We start from the raw sequence: 22,213 nt of genomic DNA on the forward strand, positions 1-22,213 counted from the left end.
GTTTCTTAGCCCATAGTGTCATGCTCATCAGGGAGATCTATGTGGCTACTAGTTCAAACACTCCAAAATTCAACAGTTTATGCCTATTTGATTTTTTATGCACAAGAGTTAGTTAACAGATAATAGAAGATAAGTACTTAGAATGTTAATTTGTCATTGAGATTTTGTAGAAGGAAATTTATTAAGTCAATTTTTGAAGTAAATTTTGTTTAGTCAATTTTTCCTGCCTAAATCTCTCCTTGGTAAATTTTAGCTTGTGCATGCTAGAGGGCTACTGGGCTGGAAGACTCAATGTTCTGAACTATTTCTATACCTTTGTGATCTGCCAATTTAACTTAAAAATTATCTATGGATTCATTGATAAATACTGCTACTAGTCATACTTATCAACACAGAGAAATATTTTAATAACCAATTTACTATATGATTAGAGTATAGTGTTATTGTACACACACCAAAAACCAATGGACACTGATCTACATTTTTAGCAATCTTTTATACTTCTTAGCAAAATGGATACCATCAAATTTACAGAGGGCATTAGAGGAAGGTAAAGATTTACACATGAAAGAACTGCTAACAGAAAAAGAAGATCTACTTCAAGAAAAATAATAAACTGATCAGCAAACATTAGGGTATTTAACTGAAATTTATAGATTAGCCATTTCCTCTAGAACTATAGCTAATGACAGGAAATGCTCATCATAAGTAGAATTCATAAAGCTGAAAGAGCAATTTTTCTATCACTAACCAGTTAATTATCTGTGCTAAAATTTGTTATTTCAGCTAAATTTCTGTAAACTCTAATTGGAGATATGATTAGTTGTCATTAAAGAAATGGCCAGACATAAAGCCAATATAAAAAAATTCTGTTACCATACTAGGATGAATATTCTGTGCATGCAAATCTAAGGATTGTATAACTTGAAGGACAAGAAAATGGTGTATCACAGTGGTTAGAGGATTCGTGTAATTCCAGAATGTTAGATCTAGAAAGTGTCTTAGAGATCTTGTCTCAACTCTCATTTCACTCTAATTTTCCAGATTAAAAAAAATAAAAAACCCAAACAAAAAAACCACAACTATGATCCAGAGAAGTTAAAATGCTTTATGATAAAACACCAGGTTCTGGGAGAGTGGTTTGGAATGTGAAAAAAATAATGAAAGCTTCTTGTAGAATCAGGGGTCCTCAAACTACTGCCTTCGGGCCACGTGCTGCCGGCTGAGGACGTTTATGCAGTCCACCTATGGTAAAATCAGACCCAAAGTGACATTCGACCTAAACGGCATTAGCAACGCATACTTCCAGCACTGGGCTGAGGCAGTGGAGACAAAGTGTGAGGCGCTCCAACAGTCTGAGGAACAGTGAACTGGCCCCCTATTTAAAAAATCTGATGACCACTGTATGTAAATACAGGGTAAAAAAGGCCAATAACCAGGTTGATCAAGATGCTCTAGCAGCTGGCTGTGAGTGAAAGAATACCTTTTAAAGTCAGAGATGAAGAGGAAGAGGACAAATAAAGGCAGGGTAAAAAGAGTTAGGGAGGAATTAAGAAGGGTCTAGCCTAAAATGAACTCACATGCTCATTATGTCTACATCAGCAATTGCATGGTGGGAACAAAGGAAGTGAGATATGCTAATACAGGTGCTTTAGTCACAAAAGTTACTTATAGGGCAAGAGTATCTTTACACAGATGCCCAGGGGAAGGAAGGGTCTTTTTTTTTCTGCAGTACCCTTACTGATTTGGTGGTTTGAACAAGCTTTACTCATTTGGACATGCTAGCAGTCCCAGGAATAGGACATCCTTTTGTGGGTGATAAGGTTGACAATGGTTAGAGTTCACACATCATTCCTGACAATGACTGCACTACATCATTTACATAAGGTGACATGGCTTATTCTTATTTCCAAAGTGAAGGCAACAATATCAGAGAGGTAGTGTGAGGCAAAAAGCTAGAGAACTTGTCTCAGAATTAGGAAGACTGGACTTCAAGTCCATTTTTTGCTATGTATTGGCTGTATAACACTGTTCTCAATACTTAATACTCCAACACTCAATACTCAATACTCTGCTTATTTACAGCTCCCTACATCTAGGAAATCTAAAATCTGGTAAAACAAAGAAATAAGTAAGCAAATTAAAAAAAATAATGTTAAAGCAGGTAAGAGCTGTTTTCCAATTGGTTTGGATATGTGAAAAGAATGCTATTTGTATGACATCTGACTCTCTGCAGGGAAATAGGAGCCTTAATTGCAGTGTTCCATACAACACTAGTCTGTACTCCTTTACTTTTTTAAACAGGTGCTGGTAAAACTTACACCATGCTGGGGATGGACTCTGAACCTGGGATCTACCTCCAGACACTGAATGATCTCTTTCAGGCTATTGAAGAGACTAGTGATGACATGGAATATACAGTTTCCATGTCCTACCTGGAGGTGAGGTGCCTTTAATGGCAGAGAGGGGCAAACTTGGAGCTTTGCTTCTGTGAAGGCATAAGATACCCAAAAAATGTTAGGATCCCCAGGCAACTATCACAAGTATGGTGAAAGAATCTGTAAACTCAGTTTGTGTCTTAAGTTAAGGAGAAAAGATTTATTATGTTGCTAACAGCTGGTTAAGTTTCAAAAGGAAGTTAGCAAAGAACCAGGAGTAAGAAGATAAATTTCTAGGGAAAAGACAAAGAGATCAAATGCTTCATATCATTTATATCTTAATTTTATGACAGAAGTAGAATTGCGAAGTGGTCTTAGAGGTCCACATCTAAGGTTGAGGAGTAGTTTGGTATGCACCTCATTATTGTCTCTGAAACTTTGTAATTACTGACTTACCCGACAGCCAGCATTGTTTGTGAAACTACAATATTCATGTGGCCTTACGGTTAAGGACAGGTATTGCTACATCCTCCCCACAAGGTACATCACATCATTCCTCCCTTGAGCAGTTGGGACCCAAATTCGCTTGGGATAAAGGGAAGGTCTCATTTTCTGGATATGCTTCATGCTGATAAAGGGTGTAGAGCTGGCTCTGTCAAGCCAGGTCTAGACTGAGGAGGGGGTATATGTGGCTTAAAGATAGTAACAGTGGCATCCAGGGGGTACTGAGGCTCAGAATCAGGTAGCCAATGGTATTTAGATTGAAGAAATAATTGGGAATTCATGGTCTGGAGTAAGTTTACTCTTCTCCATCCAGTATGTTTCCAGTGTTTTCAAGAATCCTGTGGAACAGTAGTTTCAGGTCCTCTATGTGTTCACAGGAATATCCAGTAAGGTCTGAAAGAGAAGAGGAAACAGGGATAGCACTTTTAATTCTAGAAACATGAGTCTAGCTGGAAAGCTTTCAAGTTTAACTTAAGTTAGAGTGGTCAGAATGACTTATATGGTCCTTTCCATTTTATCCTCAGAGGGTGAGTACCTTGAGCCTTCCAAGATTTCAAGTATAGTATGTCCCCTGGATTTACTGGACTGACAGTTTGGGGATGAACATCTTAAGGAGATGTTCATTTGCATATTGCAAAAGAGCCTTCAGACTGCACCAAGCTGTGATAAACTGAGTGACCAGATGCTGATCTGAATCTACAAGAATGTCAGAGGTTAAGAAGGGCCTCCCTACAGAAGTTCAAAGGGACTCAGCTTAATGTTCTCCTGAGGAACAAGGTGGTCTCTAACTAGTCCTAAAAGGAGATTCTTCACCCAGTCCTCAGGAACCTCAGGCACAATTTAGAAAGGACTTGCTTGAGGGTTTGATTCTTTTTCTCCACCTTTCCAGAAGATTAAGGATGCAAAGGAAAGTGGAGTTGATAAGTAATCCTAAGTACCTCAGCCACAACTTGGGTTGAGAAGTGAAGGCTAGGCCATTGTCACTCTGTAAAAAGCTAGGTAGGTCAAAATGATATCTCCTGGCTTTTTCAGTTCTACAAGGTAAGGAAAAGTGTCAATAAAAACCAAAAGCAGTTTGAAGCCCCTGCAAGAGGGGCATATGTGTAAAATTTATCTGCCTGGGTATATACCCGTCCTCTAGATGAGCTTCAGGAGAGGTGGGGTTTAACAGCCCCTTCAGGGTTTACTTGGGCACAAACCAGGCAGGCCTGGAACACCAGTCTTATTGTTTCTCCCAGCTTGTGAGCAGTGAAAAAAGCTTTCACAAGGGATTGGAGGGCTTTCTTTCCCAAGTGAGCAGCTTGATTTAGTCCATAGAGAAGTTTCCACTGGCTGGCTTCTGGGATTAGAAACTGGCCTGAGGGTGTTTGAAACCACCCAGAAAGGGGAAAGAGTGGATCTCCTTTCTTTAGCAAAGGCCTATTCCAGAGAGTAAGGGAGTATAGGAGTCAGGGAATTGGGGAATCAAAGCTGCTTTGATCAGGAGCAAATGGGAGCAATACAGGCAGCTGAATCTGCAAGTCAGTTTACCTTGGCCTGAAATGAATCCCCCTCCTAGTTTCCTTCACAAAACATAGCAGAAAGGTCTCTAAGTCTAGGGACAGCTTGCAGTAATTGTAGGATTTTCCCTGAATACTTAATATATTGATGACTTTAAAGCCATCTCCCTCCAATTTGATCTTACCTTGGGAGATGTTAATATATTATTTCTTTTTGCTGCACTATGGAGAAGAAAAAGAGAATCTGGGATTTAGCCCAAAAGTTTGGAGATGATATAGCTGAGCCCTTTCCTCAAGGGCTAGTGCTGTTCCAGTCTTCGATCTGGATGGGATTACCAGGAGGGAAGCAAAGTATTTAGTGAGGTCCTCAGATCAAGATTTTCCTTAATCTGGGAATGGTCTGACATTGTAAAAGACACATGCACCCTGAGTGTTCCATCCCAAGAATCTGTTACTTCTGTCAATGGGCAGAGTTTAGGAGGAGTGACTGAATCAGGATCTTGAGGGAGAGAAAAAAGGGTCTTATTCCTTGTAGAACAAGGAGGGAATGAAAAGTTGGGGCTGGGAGGTTTCAGAATTTAGCTAAAGAAGTGAGGGTCTAGGGGATCCAGGAGAAGGGGACTGAGTTGAAGAAACATTGTTGGACATAAGGTCTGGATCTTAATAAGGGGAAGATCCCAGAAGGGATTCTTCATTCTGCTGATAAGGACTCCATAAGAGGACAGATGGGGATCCCTTATCCCTGGAGGAGTGGAGAGGGAGGGGATCATTTAAGAGGTCAATATCTACTTTCAATTTCCCTCCAGTAAATTTTTCCAATAGCATCCTTCAGTGCTGTCTTATTTAGGATCTTGGGAAAAACCATAAAGACATGGACATATGGGACTTCAGTCCACTTGTCTGCAGCAAAGCAAAGCAAGCTGCAGGATAGTGTTATAGTTAATGAACCCATTAATGGGCCATTTTTTCTTGATCTTCTAAGGCATATTGAGACCAAGCAATATTGCCAAAGAAAATAAGTTTCTTAACTTTGAGATCTTTTAGGCCAAATTTGTCTCTATTTTTTAAGAGATAGCCTAAGAGAGAATCCTTAGGAATAGAAGTGGATTGTCCCATCTTTGCCAGGAATCTCAGAATTCCTAGTCCTATAGTACCTCACCTCCTCTGGCATCTCAGTGGAAAGGTAGCAGATGTTCCCTAGTCAGGAGGGAATTATGCCAATAATTGCAAGAATTTCTAAGTCCAAGTCCCTAATCAAAGGAAATTTTGCTGAGCATGGAGCTCCTAATGACCCAACAAGTTTTCGTGGGTGCTTGGGGTGTCCCAACTATAGGTTAGGGTTAACAAGGAAGATGTAAAATTTTAGGCTCCCTGTGTGGGCCACCAAATGTTGAGGCATAAGACACGCTACCAATGTTAGGGTCTCCAGGTCAGTATCATGGGAATGGCAAAAGAATTCACAAACTCAATTTGTCTCCAAGTTAAGGGGCAAAGATTTATTACGGGGACTAAGTTCCAAAAGGAAGTTAGCAAAGAACCAGGAATAAGAAGATAAATCTAGGAAAAAGGTAGAGAGATGCTTAGAGATAGAATTAAGACATGATCTGGTATGCATCTCATTATTATCTAAGAAGCTTTGTGTTACTGACCAACAGATTGTTATCTGACAGCCAGAATTATTTATGGAACTATAGCACTCCTAAGGCCAGGTGACCTTTAGGTTAAGGCCAGGTAGCCTTAGGGTTATTGCTACATCCTCCCTAGGAGTTGTATCACTTCACTTCTAGTAGGGATTATTTAAGTTTTTGTTTTTAATAAACAAAGGAGAGCATGTAAACGAGAATTTCTGAGCAGCTGTGGGAATTCTACTAGATTGAGTATACTGCAACAAAGACCCATTTAAATTCCACTTAAATGCAACAAATGTCTTCTCTTTTCAACACCCCCTCTATGCCCATCTAAGACACTGACTTGCTAAGAAGAACATGTTCTTTTGTTGGGTTTTATTCACCTCATCTGTCACACTGGAATGCACAGTGTAATGAAGAAAATTGGAAATGGAAAGAACTACCATAGATACTTAGTAGATGTGGGATTCCACCAAACCTCTCCCAGTCCTAGTTTTCTCATCTGAAAAATGTGGATAATAACATTTATCTCACATGAAAACCAAATTCAGTCATGTACTAAAGTGCTTTTCAGAACTTAATGTGCTGTAGAAATGTAAGCCCTTTATTGAATGTCCTTTTACTGATTTTCTTCTATTATGTCTGCTGTTGCTTTCCTGCTTGTGCATAATGCCCCTTCTCTTCTTTTGTACCACATGTGACTACAAAATGCCACTCATGGTCATTCCTTAGATCAGAATGTTAGTTTGTTTCCAAAAAGTACCAATACACCATGGGGCAGCTAAGGGGTACAGGGGACTTGGAATCAGGAAGACTTATCTTCCTGTGTTCAAATACAGCCTCAGACACTGGGCAAGTCACTTTACCCTGTTTGCCTCTATTTCTTCATATGTAAAATGAGCTAGCAGAGAAGAAACTGACAAACCACTTCAATATCTTGTTCAAGAAAACCCCGAATGAGATCATGACTGAAAATCAACAACAATAAAAACAACAATAAAAATTTATTTTGTGGATGCTATTCAAAGAATAGAAACATAATTTCAGTAACATTTTTAATTCCAAAATATTGGGTTATCATCAAATATTTGATTGTCTCCCCTATTATAATATAAATTCCTTGTCAATAAGAAATGTCTTATTCTTGATACTTGTAGCTTTGGTATCTAGGGGATACATAGAGGTACGTGATAAAAGTTTGTTAATTGGTTGCCTAATAAGGATATGGTTGGAAGACTGATCAAAGGCAATGTGATGTAACCCATGTAGCTCTGTACCATGGTTCAGGAAAGACCTGTTTTCAAATCCTGCCTCTGATACTTGTTAATTCTGTGACTGATCTGGTTATTTTAGTTTCCTTTTCTGGAAGTTGGGGGATAGTATTTATATCACAGTAGGTCTCAAATTAAAAATATATTAATATATATTTAATCATCAGCTTTTAGTAACATAAGCAAACATAGTTCCTGTCTTCAAGGAATGTAGATTTTTCTAGGCTTAGTTTGATGAGTATTGAAGTCCCCTGTACTGTTGTTAAAGACCTCATATTTTCTTTTCTACTTACAGATTTATAATGAAGTAATCCGTGACCTTCTGAATCCATCTTCAGAATTTCTGGAGTTGAGAGAAGATTCCAAAGGAAGCATTCAGATAGCAGGCATTACTGAGGTCTCCACCACAAATGCCCAAGAGGTAAATTTTAGCAGCAGCTTTCAGAAAAACACTTAATATCATTCCCGGAAACCATACATTTGTATCTACAGTTATTTGTACTCAGAATGAATGAAACAGAATCTGTAGGTGCAAAATAAAATCCTAGGGAGAGCCCCTCAGTTCTTGCAGCTTGTTTAGCAGATCCAATTTAACAATATTTATTAAAAGCCACATGTATGCAACTGCATTATGCCAGACCCTGTGGGAAATACAAAATTAAATATGATCCTGTCCTTATGGAACTTAATAAAGAGTTTTGTGGGGGATAAATAATAAACACATATAATTATAATGTCCATGGTAAATGGACAGAGAGCTGCAAAACAAAACAATATCTGAAATTACTGAACATGATGGAATGGAGGGAATGTTCATTCCTGTCACTTCCTGGAGAAGTTGGTCTTTGAATTGTTCTTTGAAGAATGGGAAGGAATCCTACTAGAGAAGGAGAGAAGAGAACATTCCAGCCATAAGCTGTCAATAACTAGAAGAAAGTTAGGTGTAAGGATCCTTTAAATGGGCGACCATGGTGCAACAGGATATTGAGTAGTCCAGAAGTAATCTCTGTGGATATAGGACTGCCCTGTGGGTGGGATCCTGGCCATATTGAGATAACTTTGTAATGGGTGATCGCTCTCGATGGTTGGCCGTGTGTGTGACCTCACAGGTCCTTTATAAGCCCACTGCAGGCAGCAAGTTGCTCTCTTTAACCTGGCGCTCTTCACCCTGGCTCCCTAGCCTGGGGTAGCCAAGTCAAGCTGATAGATAGCAGAGAGAGGTAAGGAGTTTGGTAGTGAGCACATGGATCTTCAGACCAGGTGTTCACTAGGGAGTTAACAAGTCAGGGCATTATGTGAGTAGGTATAATAAAGGCTTTTAAGATTACACGTGGCAGTTCTTGAGTGTGCTATTGATTATTAAACTACTATTCAAGAGATCGTGGCCAGAGACCTTTGAAGGCCTCAGAGGAGGTGAGCCGGGTAGAGTTGACACTGCAAAGGTACTCTGTTGGGCCTAGGACAGGCTAGTAATAGTAACTGCCAGGAGGCCATGTTACAAATGGCACCCAACATGGGGTGCCAAATGCTGGAACTCTGTCTTCCCAGAAATCAGCCGGGGTCAGGCTAATCAAAAGTCTTTATTCTAGGTCTCTTGAGCTTGCCGTCAGGGGATTAGATCTAGTAATCTCCACACCACCTTCCCCTCTCTCTACCACCAGGAAAATGCCTCAATTTCCTCCTCCTACTCCACCCACACACATCACTTCTCCCTCTTTGTTCCACCAATCAAGTCAGCACAGAACAGCTGGGGAGGGTCAATCTTCAATTATGTTAATAGAGAACCGTCCAATTGGCAATTAGTCTCATGTGTTCCATTATCCAAGTGCATTTGCTCAGTTCTAGCCCTTTACAGTTAGGGAAGTAGGAGAGCACAGCATGTGTCTGGCAGACAGAAAATAATTCAGTTAGCTGGAGCATAGAGTATGGGGAGGGGGACACTATGACAATAAGGACAATAATGTTATTTAGTCTTTTTTTTCAGTTGTGCCCACCCCTTTGTGGTGCTATTTGGGATTTTCCTGGCAAAGATATTGGAGTAGTTTGCCATTTTCTTCTCCAGCTCATTTTATAGATGAGGAAACTGAGACAGACTAAGTTTAAATGACTTGCATAGGGTCATACGGCTAGTAGGTGTCTGAGGACATATTCGAACTCACATCTTCTTGATGCTATCTGGTCCTCTGTCCAACATGACTTAGTTTATCCCTGTAATGTTGAAAATAGTAAAGGAAATTTTTATCCTCCCAGAGAATGAGGAAGATTTAAGGGGAAAGATAAATAGTTTGTTTTTTGGATGATGTGAGTTACCAAAGATATATTTAGGTAGAAAAATCCTATCGGTGGTTGAAGAGGTCTAGAGCTCAGAATTAGGTCAGGACTAATTAGGAGTATAAAGAAGATAGTTGAAGAATGGAAATGAATGAATTGACCAAAGGAGAGAATTTAGAGCAAGAATTCTTTTTTTTTTTTATTCAAGCTTTTTAATTTTCAAAAGATACGCACGGATAATTTTTTCATCATTAACTCTTACAAAACCTTATGTTCCAATTTTCCCCACTCCCTCTCCTAGATGCAAGTAATCCAATGTATGCTAAATATGGTAAAATATATATATGTTAAATTCAAGTATTCTTGATGCTCTATATTCCCTTTGCCATCTAGATGCTTTATCTGTTAATTGACAGATCAGTTATTAACTAAGCCTCAGTGTTCTTCTTTGTAAAATGAAAAAGTTAGATTTAATATCCCTTAAAACTGTAAAAATCTATAAAAATCTCTAAGAAGCACATTGTTAGAGAATACTTTTTACTTCAAATCAAAAAAACCTGAGTTCAGGTTCATCCTGATATATACTGTGTGACCCTGGGCAAATCATTAAACTTCACTGTGCCACCAAGAAAGATTGATTTGTATAAGAGTTGTTGATCTACATTAGTAGAGGGAGTTTTCTCATCTTGGTAATTCCCTCTACCAGTGAGGGACTCCCAGCTATAGACTAAGGAGGAAAAAAAGCAAAAACAAAACAAACCTCCATGATTTGACCTAGGAATGAGCTGGTAAATGTTTAACAATTGCCTTTCTTAAAAATAAATAGCAGAAATACAGTTTGAAATTTAATTTTCTCTATAATTTCCTACAGAATAGAGTCTAAACAGTAATAAAATAATATGTAATGTAAATAATATAACAAAATGTTATAACATAGTATAAATAAATAATGTATAGTAATATAAAATAATATAATAAGCAAGCAAGTAATTGCGTACACTGAAATTTTAACAATTGGCTCATATTACTAGCTAGACTAAAGCACTACTTACATTTATTGATGACATATCCTTTTCCTTCCTCCCTTATGAGTTGTATACATTTTCTGTGGGGGCAGGGGATTCAGTCATTGTGACTCTAGATAAGGTTTTCTTAACCATGCCCTTGAGAGAGTAAGATTCCACGATGGAATCTCCATGGTCTGTGTGGGCTCTCAAGCATCAGTGATCAATTAGGAGGGTGTACTCTTTTTTTTTTTTTTTTTTCCTAAGGCTGGGGTTAAGTGATTTGCCCAGGGTCACACAGCTAGGAAGTGTTAAGTGTCTGAGACCAGATTTGAACTCGGGTCCTCCTGAATTCAAGGTGCTCTATCCACCTAGCTGCCCCAGGAGGGTGTACTCTTTTCTTAGAAGAGATGACAAATGGATTCCTGGAGCTATAAAGAATACAAATTCCCAGTGTGGGGTCTGAGAAAGAGCTAAGTAGAGATCATGACCTTGAAAGGTCCTATGAATAGGAATTCTGGGAGCCTCACTTGATATAGTGCCTGACACATAATGGAGATTTAATAAATGTTTATTAAAAATGTTTGGGACTTTTAAAAAACCCATATCATATCTGAGATTCTGTGAAGTTCTGCTCATTGGAATCCTTGCTTATGTAGGTATTGGGACTGTCCCCAGGACAGAGAATTGCTCGGAAGACACTTTTATCCTTTTCTCTTCCTGTTCTTTCCTATAGATCATGCAGCTCTTAATTAAAGGGAACAAGCAGCGGACTCAGGAACCCACAGCAGCAAACAAGACTTCTTCCCGCTCCCATGCTGTCCTGCAAGTCACTGTAAAACAAAGAAGTAGAGTGAAGGATCTTTCTGAGGAAGTTCGAGTAGGGAAGCTTTTCATGGTCGATTTGGCAGGATCAGAGAGAGCATCCCAGGTAATGCTACGTGTTTAGGTGAATCCTAATTAGGAGGCTACATGGATCCAGGGCCATCCCTAGGTAATAACAGGCCCAGGACAATCACAAGTGAAATCAAATTTAAAAATTTTTTTCTGGCCATTTTGAAAAAGTTATTTAAAATTTTTTTTCAACTATATTGCTACATTGTTTTTATATCACCTTCATTTCTGAATATATCCTTCTCTTTTCCCCTACCCAGTAAGTCATTCTTTATAATGGAGAATAAAAAAAGAAAGAGGAAAAATAAAAATATTTCAGCAAAACTGACATTACCAGCTAAGTCTGATAGTATATGGAGTATCCCATGCCTATAGTCCCTCACTTCTGCAAAGGAAGAACAAGATATATTTTTCAGATCTCTTCTCTGGGGATTTTTGATCCTTATAATCATACTGTGTTCAGTTTCATTAAAAAAAGAAATCTTATTTATTTAAATAAAAAGTGTGTTTTCAGTTCTAAATTCTCTCTCTCCCTTAAACCTCTCTCATCCATCGAGAAAGCAAAATGCATAATAGTGATTATGCATATGAAATCATGCAAAACATAAATAGATTTAATTTATGTCTTTTATATTTATATCAGTCACAGCAAGATACATCATTCCCCTCCAATAGTGTGTGTCTGATAGACAGATAACAGTTTACTTGGAACAGAGAATATGAGGAAGAAAAGATTATAGTAGTAATAACAGAAAAAAGAATAAGGTTAAATAATTCTAAAATATCTCATTTAGAAAGAGAAGAATAGCAAAATCAAAAACTTTCATAGATAATGATAAATGAAAGAATGGAAAAGTTAATGGACAGTGGGAGAACAGATTAGGAGGAGTCTTGAGAGCTTGAAATAATTGAAAGAATATAGGAGGCATAGAAAGATAAATAGTATATATTGAATTATTGCAATATCGGTTCTACACAATGTTTCTATGAAAACAGTGGGACTAATATTTGTGTAGAGATGATATTATAATCATTTAACATATACCATTTATCTTATTTAGTATAAAGCCAGTTATATTTCCTTATGACCATACCTCATTTTTAATCTAAAACTAACTCACCTTCCAAAATATGGAAAATGGCCATCACTACCATCATTTAAAAGAAGTCCACAGTTCTAAAGCAAAGTTTTGAAAATGTTTTGCTCAATGATACTATCATTCAAATAAGTGTATGACTTCAGGGTGACTACATTGAAGAGAAAACACTCATTCAAACTGTATGTTTTGAAAAAAGCCAATATTTTATAGGCACATTTCATAGAGGGGAACAAAGAATGAAAACTACTCAAGGAGAAGCAAGAAGACTATTCTTAGAACTCTAGAAGGAGGAAGATATGAAAATATCTGAAACCATTAGTGAGCTAACCACATTTTGGGTGGTAGATTTAGTAGAGTGCTAATAAATGTATTTGTGAAAACAGTGATCTTATCTTCAGTGTTGTTGCTGTTGTTGTTTTATATTGAGTTAGTGGTATCAAGGAGGAGGAGGACTTTAAATAATGATAAAAATGCTGCTTGACCAAATTATAACATGCATTTGAACAGATGACTTGCAGAAATCATTCATCAGTATTGTCAAAAAACAGTCAATCATTAAGCAGTTAAGAGTGATGAATAGCATATCATTGTTAAAGCAATTCCATGGATTTGGATCCTGAGAAGATTGAGTTGAAGACCTTGGTAAGGGAATAGCAGGACCACTGTGACTCATTTCCCCATTGTTCTGCTTCTCCTTTTTTGATGGGAAAAGGCTCTGTCATATGAGAATCCATCATGGACTTGGCTATTACAATCCTTGAATAATGTGCAGTTACAAATTTGAGAAAATATAGTATATCTCTTCACCTCCACAGTGATTAATAAAGGCTTGTTGACTCATTTATTGACTCATAGAGAAGCATCATATGGTGGATAAAAGGTAAGCCTTGGGATATAGGAAGACCTGTTTTCAAGTCCTGAGTCTGATTTGTGCTATCTGTGATTATGGACAAATCACTTAACTTCTCAGACTGAAATCCCAATTCCTTCCAATAATTTTGGATATAATAGTTATATTAGAGGTGCTATGGCAAGATCTTATACATTATTGGTAGAATTCTACACTGGTCCAATCATTCTGGGATAACTACATGGTGCAATGGATAGAACTTTAGGATTGAAGTCAGAAAGACATGAGTTTAAATCTAGCTTCAGTTACTTAGAACTGAAATAGAAATCTGTGTTATTAATTAAATGATGACTGTCAAAGTCACCTAACATCTTCTGAAATTATTTCATTTTCTTCCTCTTCAGACCCAGAATCGAGGCAAGAGAATGAAGGAGGGAGCTCATATCAACCGCTCTCTGCTGGCTCTTGGCAACTGCATCAATGCACTGAGTGAAAAGGGGGGAAGTCGATCCCAGTATGTCAATTTTCGGGACAGTAAACTCACACGCTTGTTGAAGGTATAATTTTTTTTTTCTAAAACAGTTTATTGAAGCCTTTTGTCTTTCATATCACATTCATTTCCCAGTATATCCCTCTTTCACTGAATTCTTTCATGTGAAAAGAATAATAGTTAAGCAAGAGAGAATGGCATAACAACCTCATCTGACAGCATATGCAGCATTTTGTATCCATAGTATCCCACCTGTCTGCCATGAGGAGCCAACATGGGTCATTGTACTTAATATTATTAGTCTATCAACCTTTTACTGGTTTTTGGCAAGGCAACTGGGGTTAAATGACTTGCCTAGGATCATGCAGTTAATCAATGTCAAGTGCCTGAGGCTAAATTTGAACACAGATTCATCTGACTCCTCCAGGGCCAATGCTTTATTCACTGTGCCAACTAGCTTCCCCCTCAATGTTGTTTTAATTTACGTTTTTTAAGTCTTGTTCTTCTGACTCTACTTTTATTCAATACCCTCATCAATTTAGATTGTTTAAATTGAAGTGGAATACAGAGGCTTAGCAATTAACTACCCTTTCTATACCTTCTCCTCTACTCCCTACCAAATAAGTCCTGAATATTTGGTATATTTTCCCCATCAGAGAGAACTCATCAAAAGTTTTTTGGAGTTTCATGTTAGTTATGTGATGTTTTTGTAAATTTCACACTCAATTGGGATTAAATGCTCCTAGAAGCAATAGTAATAAGATTTAAGATCTGTTTTAATTGAGAGTGCCCATCAATTGGGGAATGGCTGAACAAGTTATGGTACATGAATGTAATAGAATAATGTGAAAGGATGGAGAGGGAAGTCTTCAGAGAAATCTAGGAAGAGTTATATGAACTAATGTAAAAGTGAAGTGAGAGAAGCAAGAGAAACAATATATATATAATAACAATACTGTAAAGACAAGCAATTTTGAAAGACTTAGGAAATCTGATTAAAATAATTACTAACCACAATTTCAGAGAACTCAGAATGAAACATTCTCCCTACCTCCTAATAGAAAGATGATAGATTCAGAGGATAGATTGAAATACATCCACACATACAAATACAGATACAGTCATGTACATACATACACACACACATGTGTGTATATATATATATATATATATATATATATATATATATATATGTGTGTGCGTGTGTGTGTGTGTATCGATATATATGTTTGGTAGGGGGTAGAGTGTAATGCTGAAGAAACGAGGCAAGATAGAGATTAGAGGTTTTTTAATATATTATTAGAGGGAGAGTTTGGACTGGGTGCAAAACAGGATCCATATTGACTTCAGTCATCTGGATCAGACTCTTGTCTCAAAATATTCAGCAAGGAGTGAGGGATTTCCAGAGACCTCTTATAGGGCTCAAACAATCAAGGAAAACAAAAGCAGAGGTGGGTAGAGCACTGGTGATCGGAAAACTTCCAGGAAAGGACCATAAATTCAATTCTGACAGGTTGACAGTAAGAAGAATCATAAATTCTAGGAACCAGGGATATCTGAGGCAGAAAGATAACCAAAATAGTGAAATAAGCAATCTGGTAGTTTTATGATCCTTTGGAATGCTAGTGATCAGGGATCCCAGTCCTAATTATCTCAGTCCTAATGGCCAGGAAGAGGGGTTTTGCCACCAAAGAGACTGAAGCAGAACAATTCAGGGAAACTAATGCTGGGAAACTGAGATATAACAAGAGGAGGAGGTACAGAGAGGGTAGTTAATTGCTGAGCCTCTATGTTCCACTTCAAGTTTATATATATATATATATATATATATATATATATATATATATACACATACATATACACATATGTGTATATATTAGACATATATATTTATATTTGGGAATTTGTTTTGCTTGACTATACAAGTTTGTAACAAGGGGTTTGTTTTTCTTGTATGTTTTTTTCCCCCAATGGGAGTATAGGGAGAGGAAGTGAGAGAGAGAGAGAGAGAAGATAGAACTTCATGAAAATAAAATAACATTTAATTTAGAAAGGATTATGTTTGAGGAAAAGATTTTAATTTATCATTAATATTGGTCTCTGGGTTGGACCAATCTCTTGGGGAATATGGGCATAATGTTCCATGTATGAGCATGGACATGAGTGAGTTCCATCAGAAAGTAACCTGAAACTCAGAGAAATGAAATGTCACATAGTTAGTAGTATGAAAAACAGGACTCTAACCCATGTTATTTGATTCTGTCTAGCTTTCTTTGAAATCAATTCAATCCAACAAATATTTATTAAGTGCCTACTACATGCAAAAAAAAAAAAAAAGTAGTGGATAGAAAGCTTACCTTGGATTAAAGAAGTTCAAATTTTGCCTTTGATACATTCTGGCTATATGACCCTGGACAAGTCATTTTTCTTCTTAGTGCACCAGATGATTTTTCAAGCTTAGGTTACAGAAAAGGCACCAAATTGTTTTAGTAGAGGGAGCTTTCTTATATGAGAGTTCTCTGTACCAGTGAAATAGCAGGAATGGTTCTTAGTTCTACCCCTCTGAATAAAGCACTATTGTTAAATGCTGAGAAGAGAGAGATAGATTATCTTCTACTAGAGGACAGGATGTAACATGTATGCAAGAAGGTAAATACAAAATAATTTCAAGAGGAAGAGAGTTAATACCTTTGGGATACAACAAAGACTTTGTAGAGGAAATAGTATATGGGTGTACTTTGAAAAAAAAAAAGCTATTCTACCAGGTAAAGGGAAGGAGGTAGGACATTCTAGACATGGGAGATCACTTGTGTCACGACACTGAAACAGAAGATTGAAGGTTGTAGATGGGGAATTGTATTGTTATTATTTTTTCCAATACCATGATATAGTTCCTATTTGATAAATGCTTATATGGCAAATGGGCTCTGCCTTTCCAACTTGGTTCCAACAACTTTTGCATTATATAGGATGCCTTGGGAGGGAACAGCAGAACAGTGATGATTGCCCACATCAGCCCTGCTAGCACTTATTTTGAAGAATCCCGAACAACTCTGATATATGCCTATCGAGCAAAAAATATCAAGACCAGGGTAAGTAAATCAAACACTGCAATTAAAAATCTACCCAGAAACAATAAAGCACCAAACTGGAGGATTAACTAATCAAAATGAATGAGATTTGGAATCAGAAAATAATTTATTGTACAATAGATGCTTGTAACAAATGTAACTTGTCTTCAGAAAGGCTCAGAAAAAATGACACAGATTTAAAAGAATAAATTGAGGGTAGGGCAGAAAGGTCACAGAAAAGGAAGGGGATATATATATATTTTTTTGATTGATGTTGAGTATAACAAAGAGGTATTGTAGAAAGACAAGAGGATAATCCAGCTGGAAATGTTTATGGAGATTAGAAGAGAAATTCAACCTTATTAGCACATTTTTCAATATTAAATCACCTTGCTCCCACAGTGCATTAGGGATATTTTTTCAGAGGTCTCAGCTATTGAAAATGTAATTTTATTTACTTAATAGTATTTTATTTTTCCAAATACGGTAAAGATAATTTTTAACATTCATTTTTGTAAAACTTTGTGTTCCAAATTTTCCTCCTTCCCTCTTTCATCTTCCTCCTCCCCCCCTCCCCAAGACAGTAAGCAATCTGATATAGGTTAAATGTGTGCTATCTTTTAAAACATATTCCTATATTTGTCATGTTGGACAAGAAAAATTAGACCAAAAAGGGAAAACTCCTTGAGAAACAAACAAACAAAAGATGAAAACACTATGCTTTAACCTACATTCAGTTTCTATAATTCTTTCTCTGGATGTGATTAACAATGAAACTTTTTTAAAAAGTATTACCTTATTTTTAAACACTTGAATAGCTCTTGGGAAACACAAGGTGTATACTCAACTGTTCAGAGTCATGAAATATTAGAATTACAAAAGACCTTAAAGATCATTTAGATCAACTTTTCACTCAAAGAAATCTCTCTAGCATCCTTGACAAGTGTTCACACACTTTGTTCAAATACTTCCTGGGCTAGAGAGCTCACACAGCAATTTATTCCATTTCAGGATAACTCTAATGATCAGAAAGTTCTTCCTTATGTAGAGCTAACATCTCACTTTTGGCATTTATGTTCTTATTCATTAGGTTAAACGTAATCTTCTGAATGTCTCCTATCATATTGCCCAGTACACTGACGTAATTTCAGATCTACGCAGAGAGATAGAACATCTGAAATCAAAAATTGAGAAGCAAGAAAAGGAGAAGAAAAATGGACCTGATATCAGAGATGTCCAAGGTAGTTTAGAAAGCAGATATTATTTTCTTCTAGAATTGCCAGACTTTTCTTTGAATACCATTTGATAAAATTGGTGATTTTTCTTTGGTTTAGAATGACCCTAATCTTGTAACCATGTGGCTTTCTTCTTTTAGTAAACTTTATAAATCAAATCAAAACAAAACAAAAAAGTAAAGCCCCGTCTTTCACTAGGATTGCATTTCCCTAGGATTGAGGTTTCCATTCAGAGGATAGGGCATAATTGAAAGAGTTTGTGGAGCAAAAATCAAGAGACCTGAGTTCTAGTCCTTACTTTTTTGATGACTGTGTGACTGTGAACAAGGCTTCTCACTTCTCCAGGGTTTAGTTTTCCCAACTAAATATATAAGGAAAATAAGGGACTTAGACCTTTTCCCCAATATTTCCTTTATTTTTTTCTTCTATTTTTATATTTTAACTTTTTAAAGGAGGCAATAGGTATGTTGAAAAGAATACTAGATTTAAAGTTAGGGAGAACTAATTTCTTATCTTTTATCCTTTTGACTCAACCTGCTCATTTATAAAGTGAGAGGCAGCCTTGGAAAAAATGATCTCCAAGACACTTTCTACATATAAAATTTTAAAAATAATTTCATTTTTTTCCTTTGGTTGGATTAAATTTTCGTTCTCTCTCTCTTTCTGTATCTGTCTCTCTGTGTCTCTGCCTCTGTCTCTGTCTCTTTCTGTTTTTGTGTCTGTCTCTGTCTGTCTTTCTCTCTTATAGCAGAAGTCCATCATGACTCAGAGGAAGAGAGCCGAATTCAGATGAATAAGATTCGGGGACAATTGATTAGTGCATTCAAAGAGCAGATGGAAATGAGACGAAGCCTTATGGAATTAGAAAACACAAACATTGAGCTGCATATTGATACTTCCAGACACCTCTTGACAATAGCAGAGTAAGTATGGCTGGGGTCTTTAATGTGCCCAAGACAAATCACAGGATATAGAATTGTCTGTGTTACTTAGATGTAATATCCGATCTCAATGATGATCACAATCACTTTTGGAAAGAAACTGGGTTTGGAAGCATCAGTAAACCTATGTTTGAATCTCTGTTCTGTTACTTACCACTTGCATGGTATAGGGGAAAGTGTGCTGGATTTGAAATCAGTGGAACTGTCCCTCTTACATAATACAACCATGTTACATGAGAATTGGGTAGAACTAATACTGGAAAATTCATCTATATTGACTTATTACAATAATTTACAATTCCATAGCATTTTAAAGACCACAAAGTACTTAACTCTCAACAATGCTATGAAGTACGAAGTGTAAATATCACTACTCCTTTTATATATGAAGAAATTAAGGTTTATAGATATTAAGTGACTTGCCCTTAATTATCCAACTAGTGTAGTTTTAGTCAAATTCAAGTCTCCAAACTCCAGATACAGACTCCAAGTACTCTGCTTAGTACACTATTTCTCATTAGCAGTACTATTGTTACTATTATAATAACTATAGACCGCCATCCCTGTCTACACAATTTAACCCTCCATCAAAAGCCTCAGGAATGATTATTTTATTGTTGCTCTTTTATTAGGTCACTATTAATTTCCAATAACTTTCTACTCTGTCTTTTTGGTGTTCTGAGCCTCTAACATTGGTTTTGAGTCATTATTTAAAGAAATTTGGAACAGTTTGGGGGGAGGGTTGGATGAGTTCCTATCTTTACTCTTACTCTGACATCTAACTTTCTGTATCTTCCTCTCTCCTTTTCCAGAGGACAGACACACACACACACACACACACACACACACACACACACACACACACACACACACACACACACATTCATACAATAAAGAAGCAAATTTAAATAACATATTGTTCCTGTCTGTCAATACTGCTACATTCTGTACTTACAGTCTCCCAACTCTTTGGGAAAGAGGTAACCATCATCCACAAGTATTTTTTGACATTTGGTCTTTGCATTAATCAATGTTTTCCTTTACATAAATTTTCTTTTTTCCTTTATATAAATTATTCTCTTGGCTTTTTTTCTCTATATTATATAATCTTCCTAAAGTTTTTCAATTCAGATAATATAATAATAATTTATAATAATTGAATTCACTTCATGTTCATCATTTCTGATGGTGTAAAAATATGCCATTACATTAATTTGTTCAGCCCTTTTAATCTTTACCATATTCTTCTTTTGTTATCTTTGTCAATCTAATGAGAGTGAAGTTAATCTTCAAAGCTGTTTTAATTTGCATTTTTTATTATTTGTGATCTGAAACATTCAGATGATTGATAATTATTATGTTTCTTTTGAAAACTGCTTATTCATGTTATTTGACCACTTAACTACTGGGGAATGGCTCCTATTTATATACATTTATATCAATTCACTACTTACTTTAGATATCAAATCATTTCCAGAAATATTTGTAGTGATATTTTTTCCCTCCCAAACAAGAGTTTCTCTTCTTATTTGAACCACGATGAATGTATTCATGCCAAAACTTTTAAAAATTAGGTAGCTGAAATGTCTCTTTTATTGATTATAGTCACTATTCTTCCTCTTTGGTTAAGAATTCTCCCCTTGGACATCGGTATTTGATCTTTCACTTTCCAAAGACTCCTCCCCTTAGACTAGAAATATGCTCAGGCCTTCTAAAAAAACCTTCCTTGACTGTTTCACACACTGAAGCTATGGTTCCCTCTCTTTCTTACCCTTCTATTGCCAAATATCTGAATTATTGATATTGGCTGCCTCCACTTTCCAATTATCCATTTTTTTCAACCCCTTGAAATCTGGATTCTATTTCTACCATTCCATTGAGACTATTCTTTTGAGTATTTTATTGCTAAATTCATTTTTTTTTTCTGTCCTCATTCTTTTTCCTTAATTCCCTTCCATTGCCAAACATCTGAATTACTGATATTGGCTGCCTCCACTTTCCAATTATCCATTTTTTTCAACCCCTTGAAATCTGGATTCTATTTTTTACCATTCCACTGAGACTATTGAGTATTTTATTGTTAAATTCATTTTTTCTGTCCTCATTTTTTTCCTTAATTTTTTGGTAGTATTTGTTATTCTTTATTGATATTTCCTTCTCTCTTTGTTTCTTTAACATTGCACTTTCATGTTTTTCCTCCTCTCCTTCTGACTGCTCCTTCTCTCTCTCCTAATTCTTCTGTATTCCCTAAAGACATAGGAGGTTCCCAACTTTTTCCTTGGAGATCTCATCTATCCCCATGATTTCATTTACCACCTATATACAAATGATTTCCAAATCCCTATCATCACTTTTAATATCTTCCCAAAAGGTCCAATCATCATTTCCAGATACTTACTTGGATCTTTCTCTATGTGTTTCATTGGTACCAATGACTCAACATTTCCAAAACTGAACTCCTAATCTTAGCATCTCCACACCCTACAATTTTCCCTTTCCTCTAATGTCTACACTATTATTGGTGGAACCATTATCCTCCCAATCCTCAGATTCATCTTTGACTCTCTCCTATTCACCACCTATATCCTATTTATTTGTTATCAAGTCCTATTAATTCTAACCTTTGTAATATTTCTGCCTTTTGTCCTTTCTCTTCTACTTGTGCTGCAATTATCCTAATTCAGGCCCTCATATCTTTTCACCTCGACTATTTAAAAAAAATTAGCAGTATTTTAAAAATTACATGTGAAGATAGTTTTCAACATTCATCTTTTTATATATCAGTATTTATTTTTAATTATTTATTTATAATAAAAAACAAACAAGTAAGAAAAACAAAAAAATATAAAACAAAAGAGAACATTGTCATCTGTTCAGAAGAACATCAGGGAGGATTCAAATTATATATATATATATATATTCAAATTATATACAAGAATGTGTATATATATATACATTCTTGTATATAATTTGAATACATATACATATACATATATATATCAGTAGAAGAAATTATATTCATGAATGTCCATTTTTCTTTATTTCCTTGTAAACTGTTCTTTTGTTCTCTGCTTCAC

General features: G+C 36.3%; 1 protein-coding gene across 1 annotated transcript in view; it reads left to right on the top strand.

Annotated features, from left to right (window-relative positions):
* LOC141550525 (kinesin-like protein KIF19) overlaps window positions 1-22,213 on the top strand; it is a 103,937-nt gene that overhangs the window by 25,945 nt on the left and 55,779 nt on the right. The window contains exons 5-11 of the mRNA XM_074281280.1: window positions 2,305-2,441; window positions 7,576-7,701; window positions 11,292-11,486; window positions 13,804-13,956; window positions 16,859-16,981; window positions 18,051-18,201; window positions 18,944-19,118. Of these exons, the coding sequence (XP_074137381.1) occupies window positions 2,305-2,441; window positions 7,576-7,701; window positions 11,292-11,486; window positions 13,804-13,956; window positions 16,859-16,981; window positions 18,051-18,201; window positions 18,944-19,118 (1,060 nt within the window). The remainder of the gene's footprint in view (window positions 1-2,304; window positions 2,442-7,575; window positions 7,702-11,291; window positions 11,487-13,803; window positions 13,957-16,858; window positions 16,982-18,050; window positions 18,202-18,943; window positions 19,119-22,213) is intronic.

This window comes from Sminthopsis crassicaudata, chromosome 1 (assembly GCF_048593235.1).
Source record: "Sminthopsis crassicaudata isolate SCR6 chromosome 1, ASM4859323v1, whole genome shotgun sequence".
In the NCBI taxonomy this organism is placed as follows: Eukaryota; Metazoa; Chordata; class Mammalia; order Dasyuromorphia; family Dasyuridae; genus Sminthopsis; species Sminthopsis crassicaudata.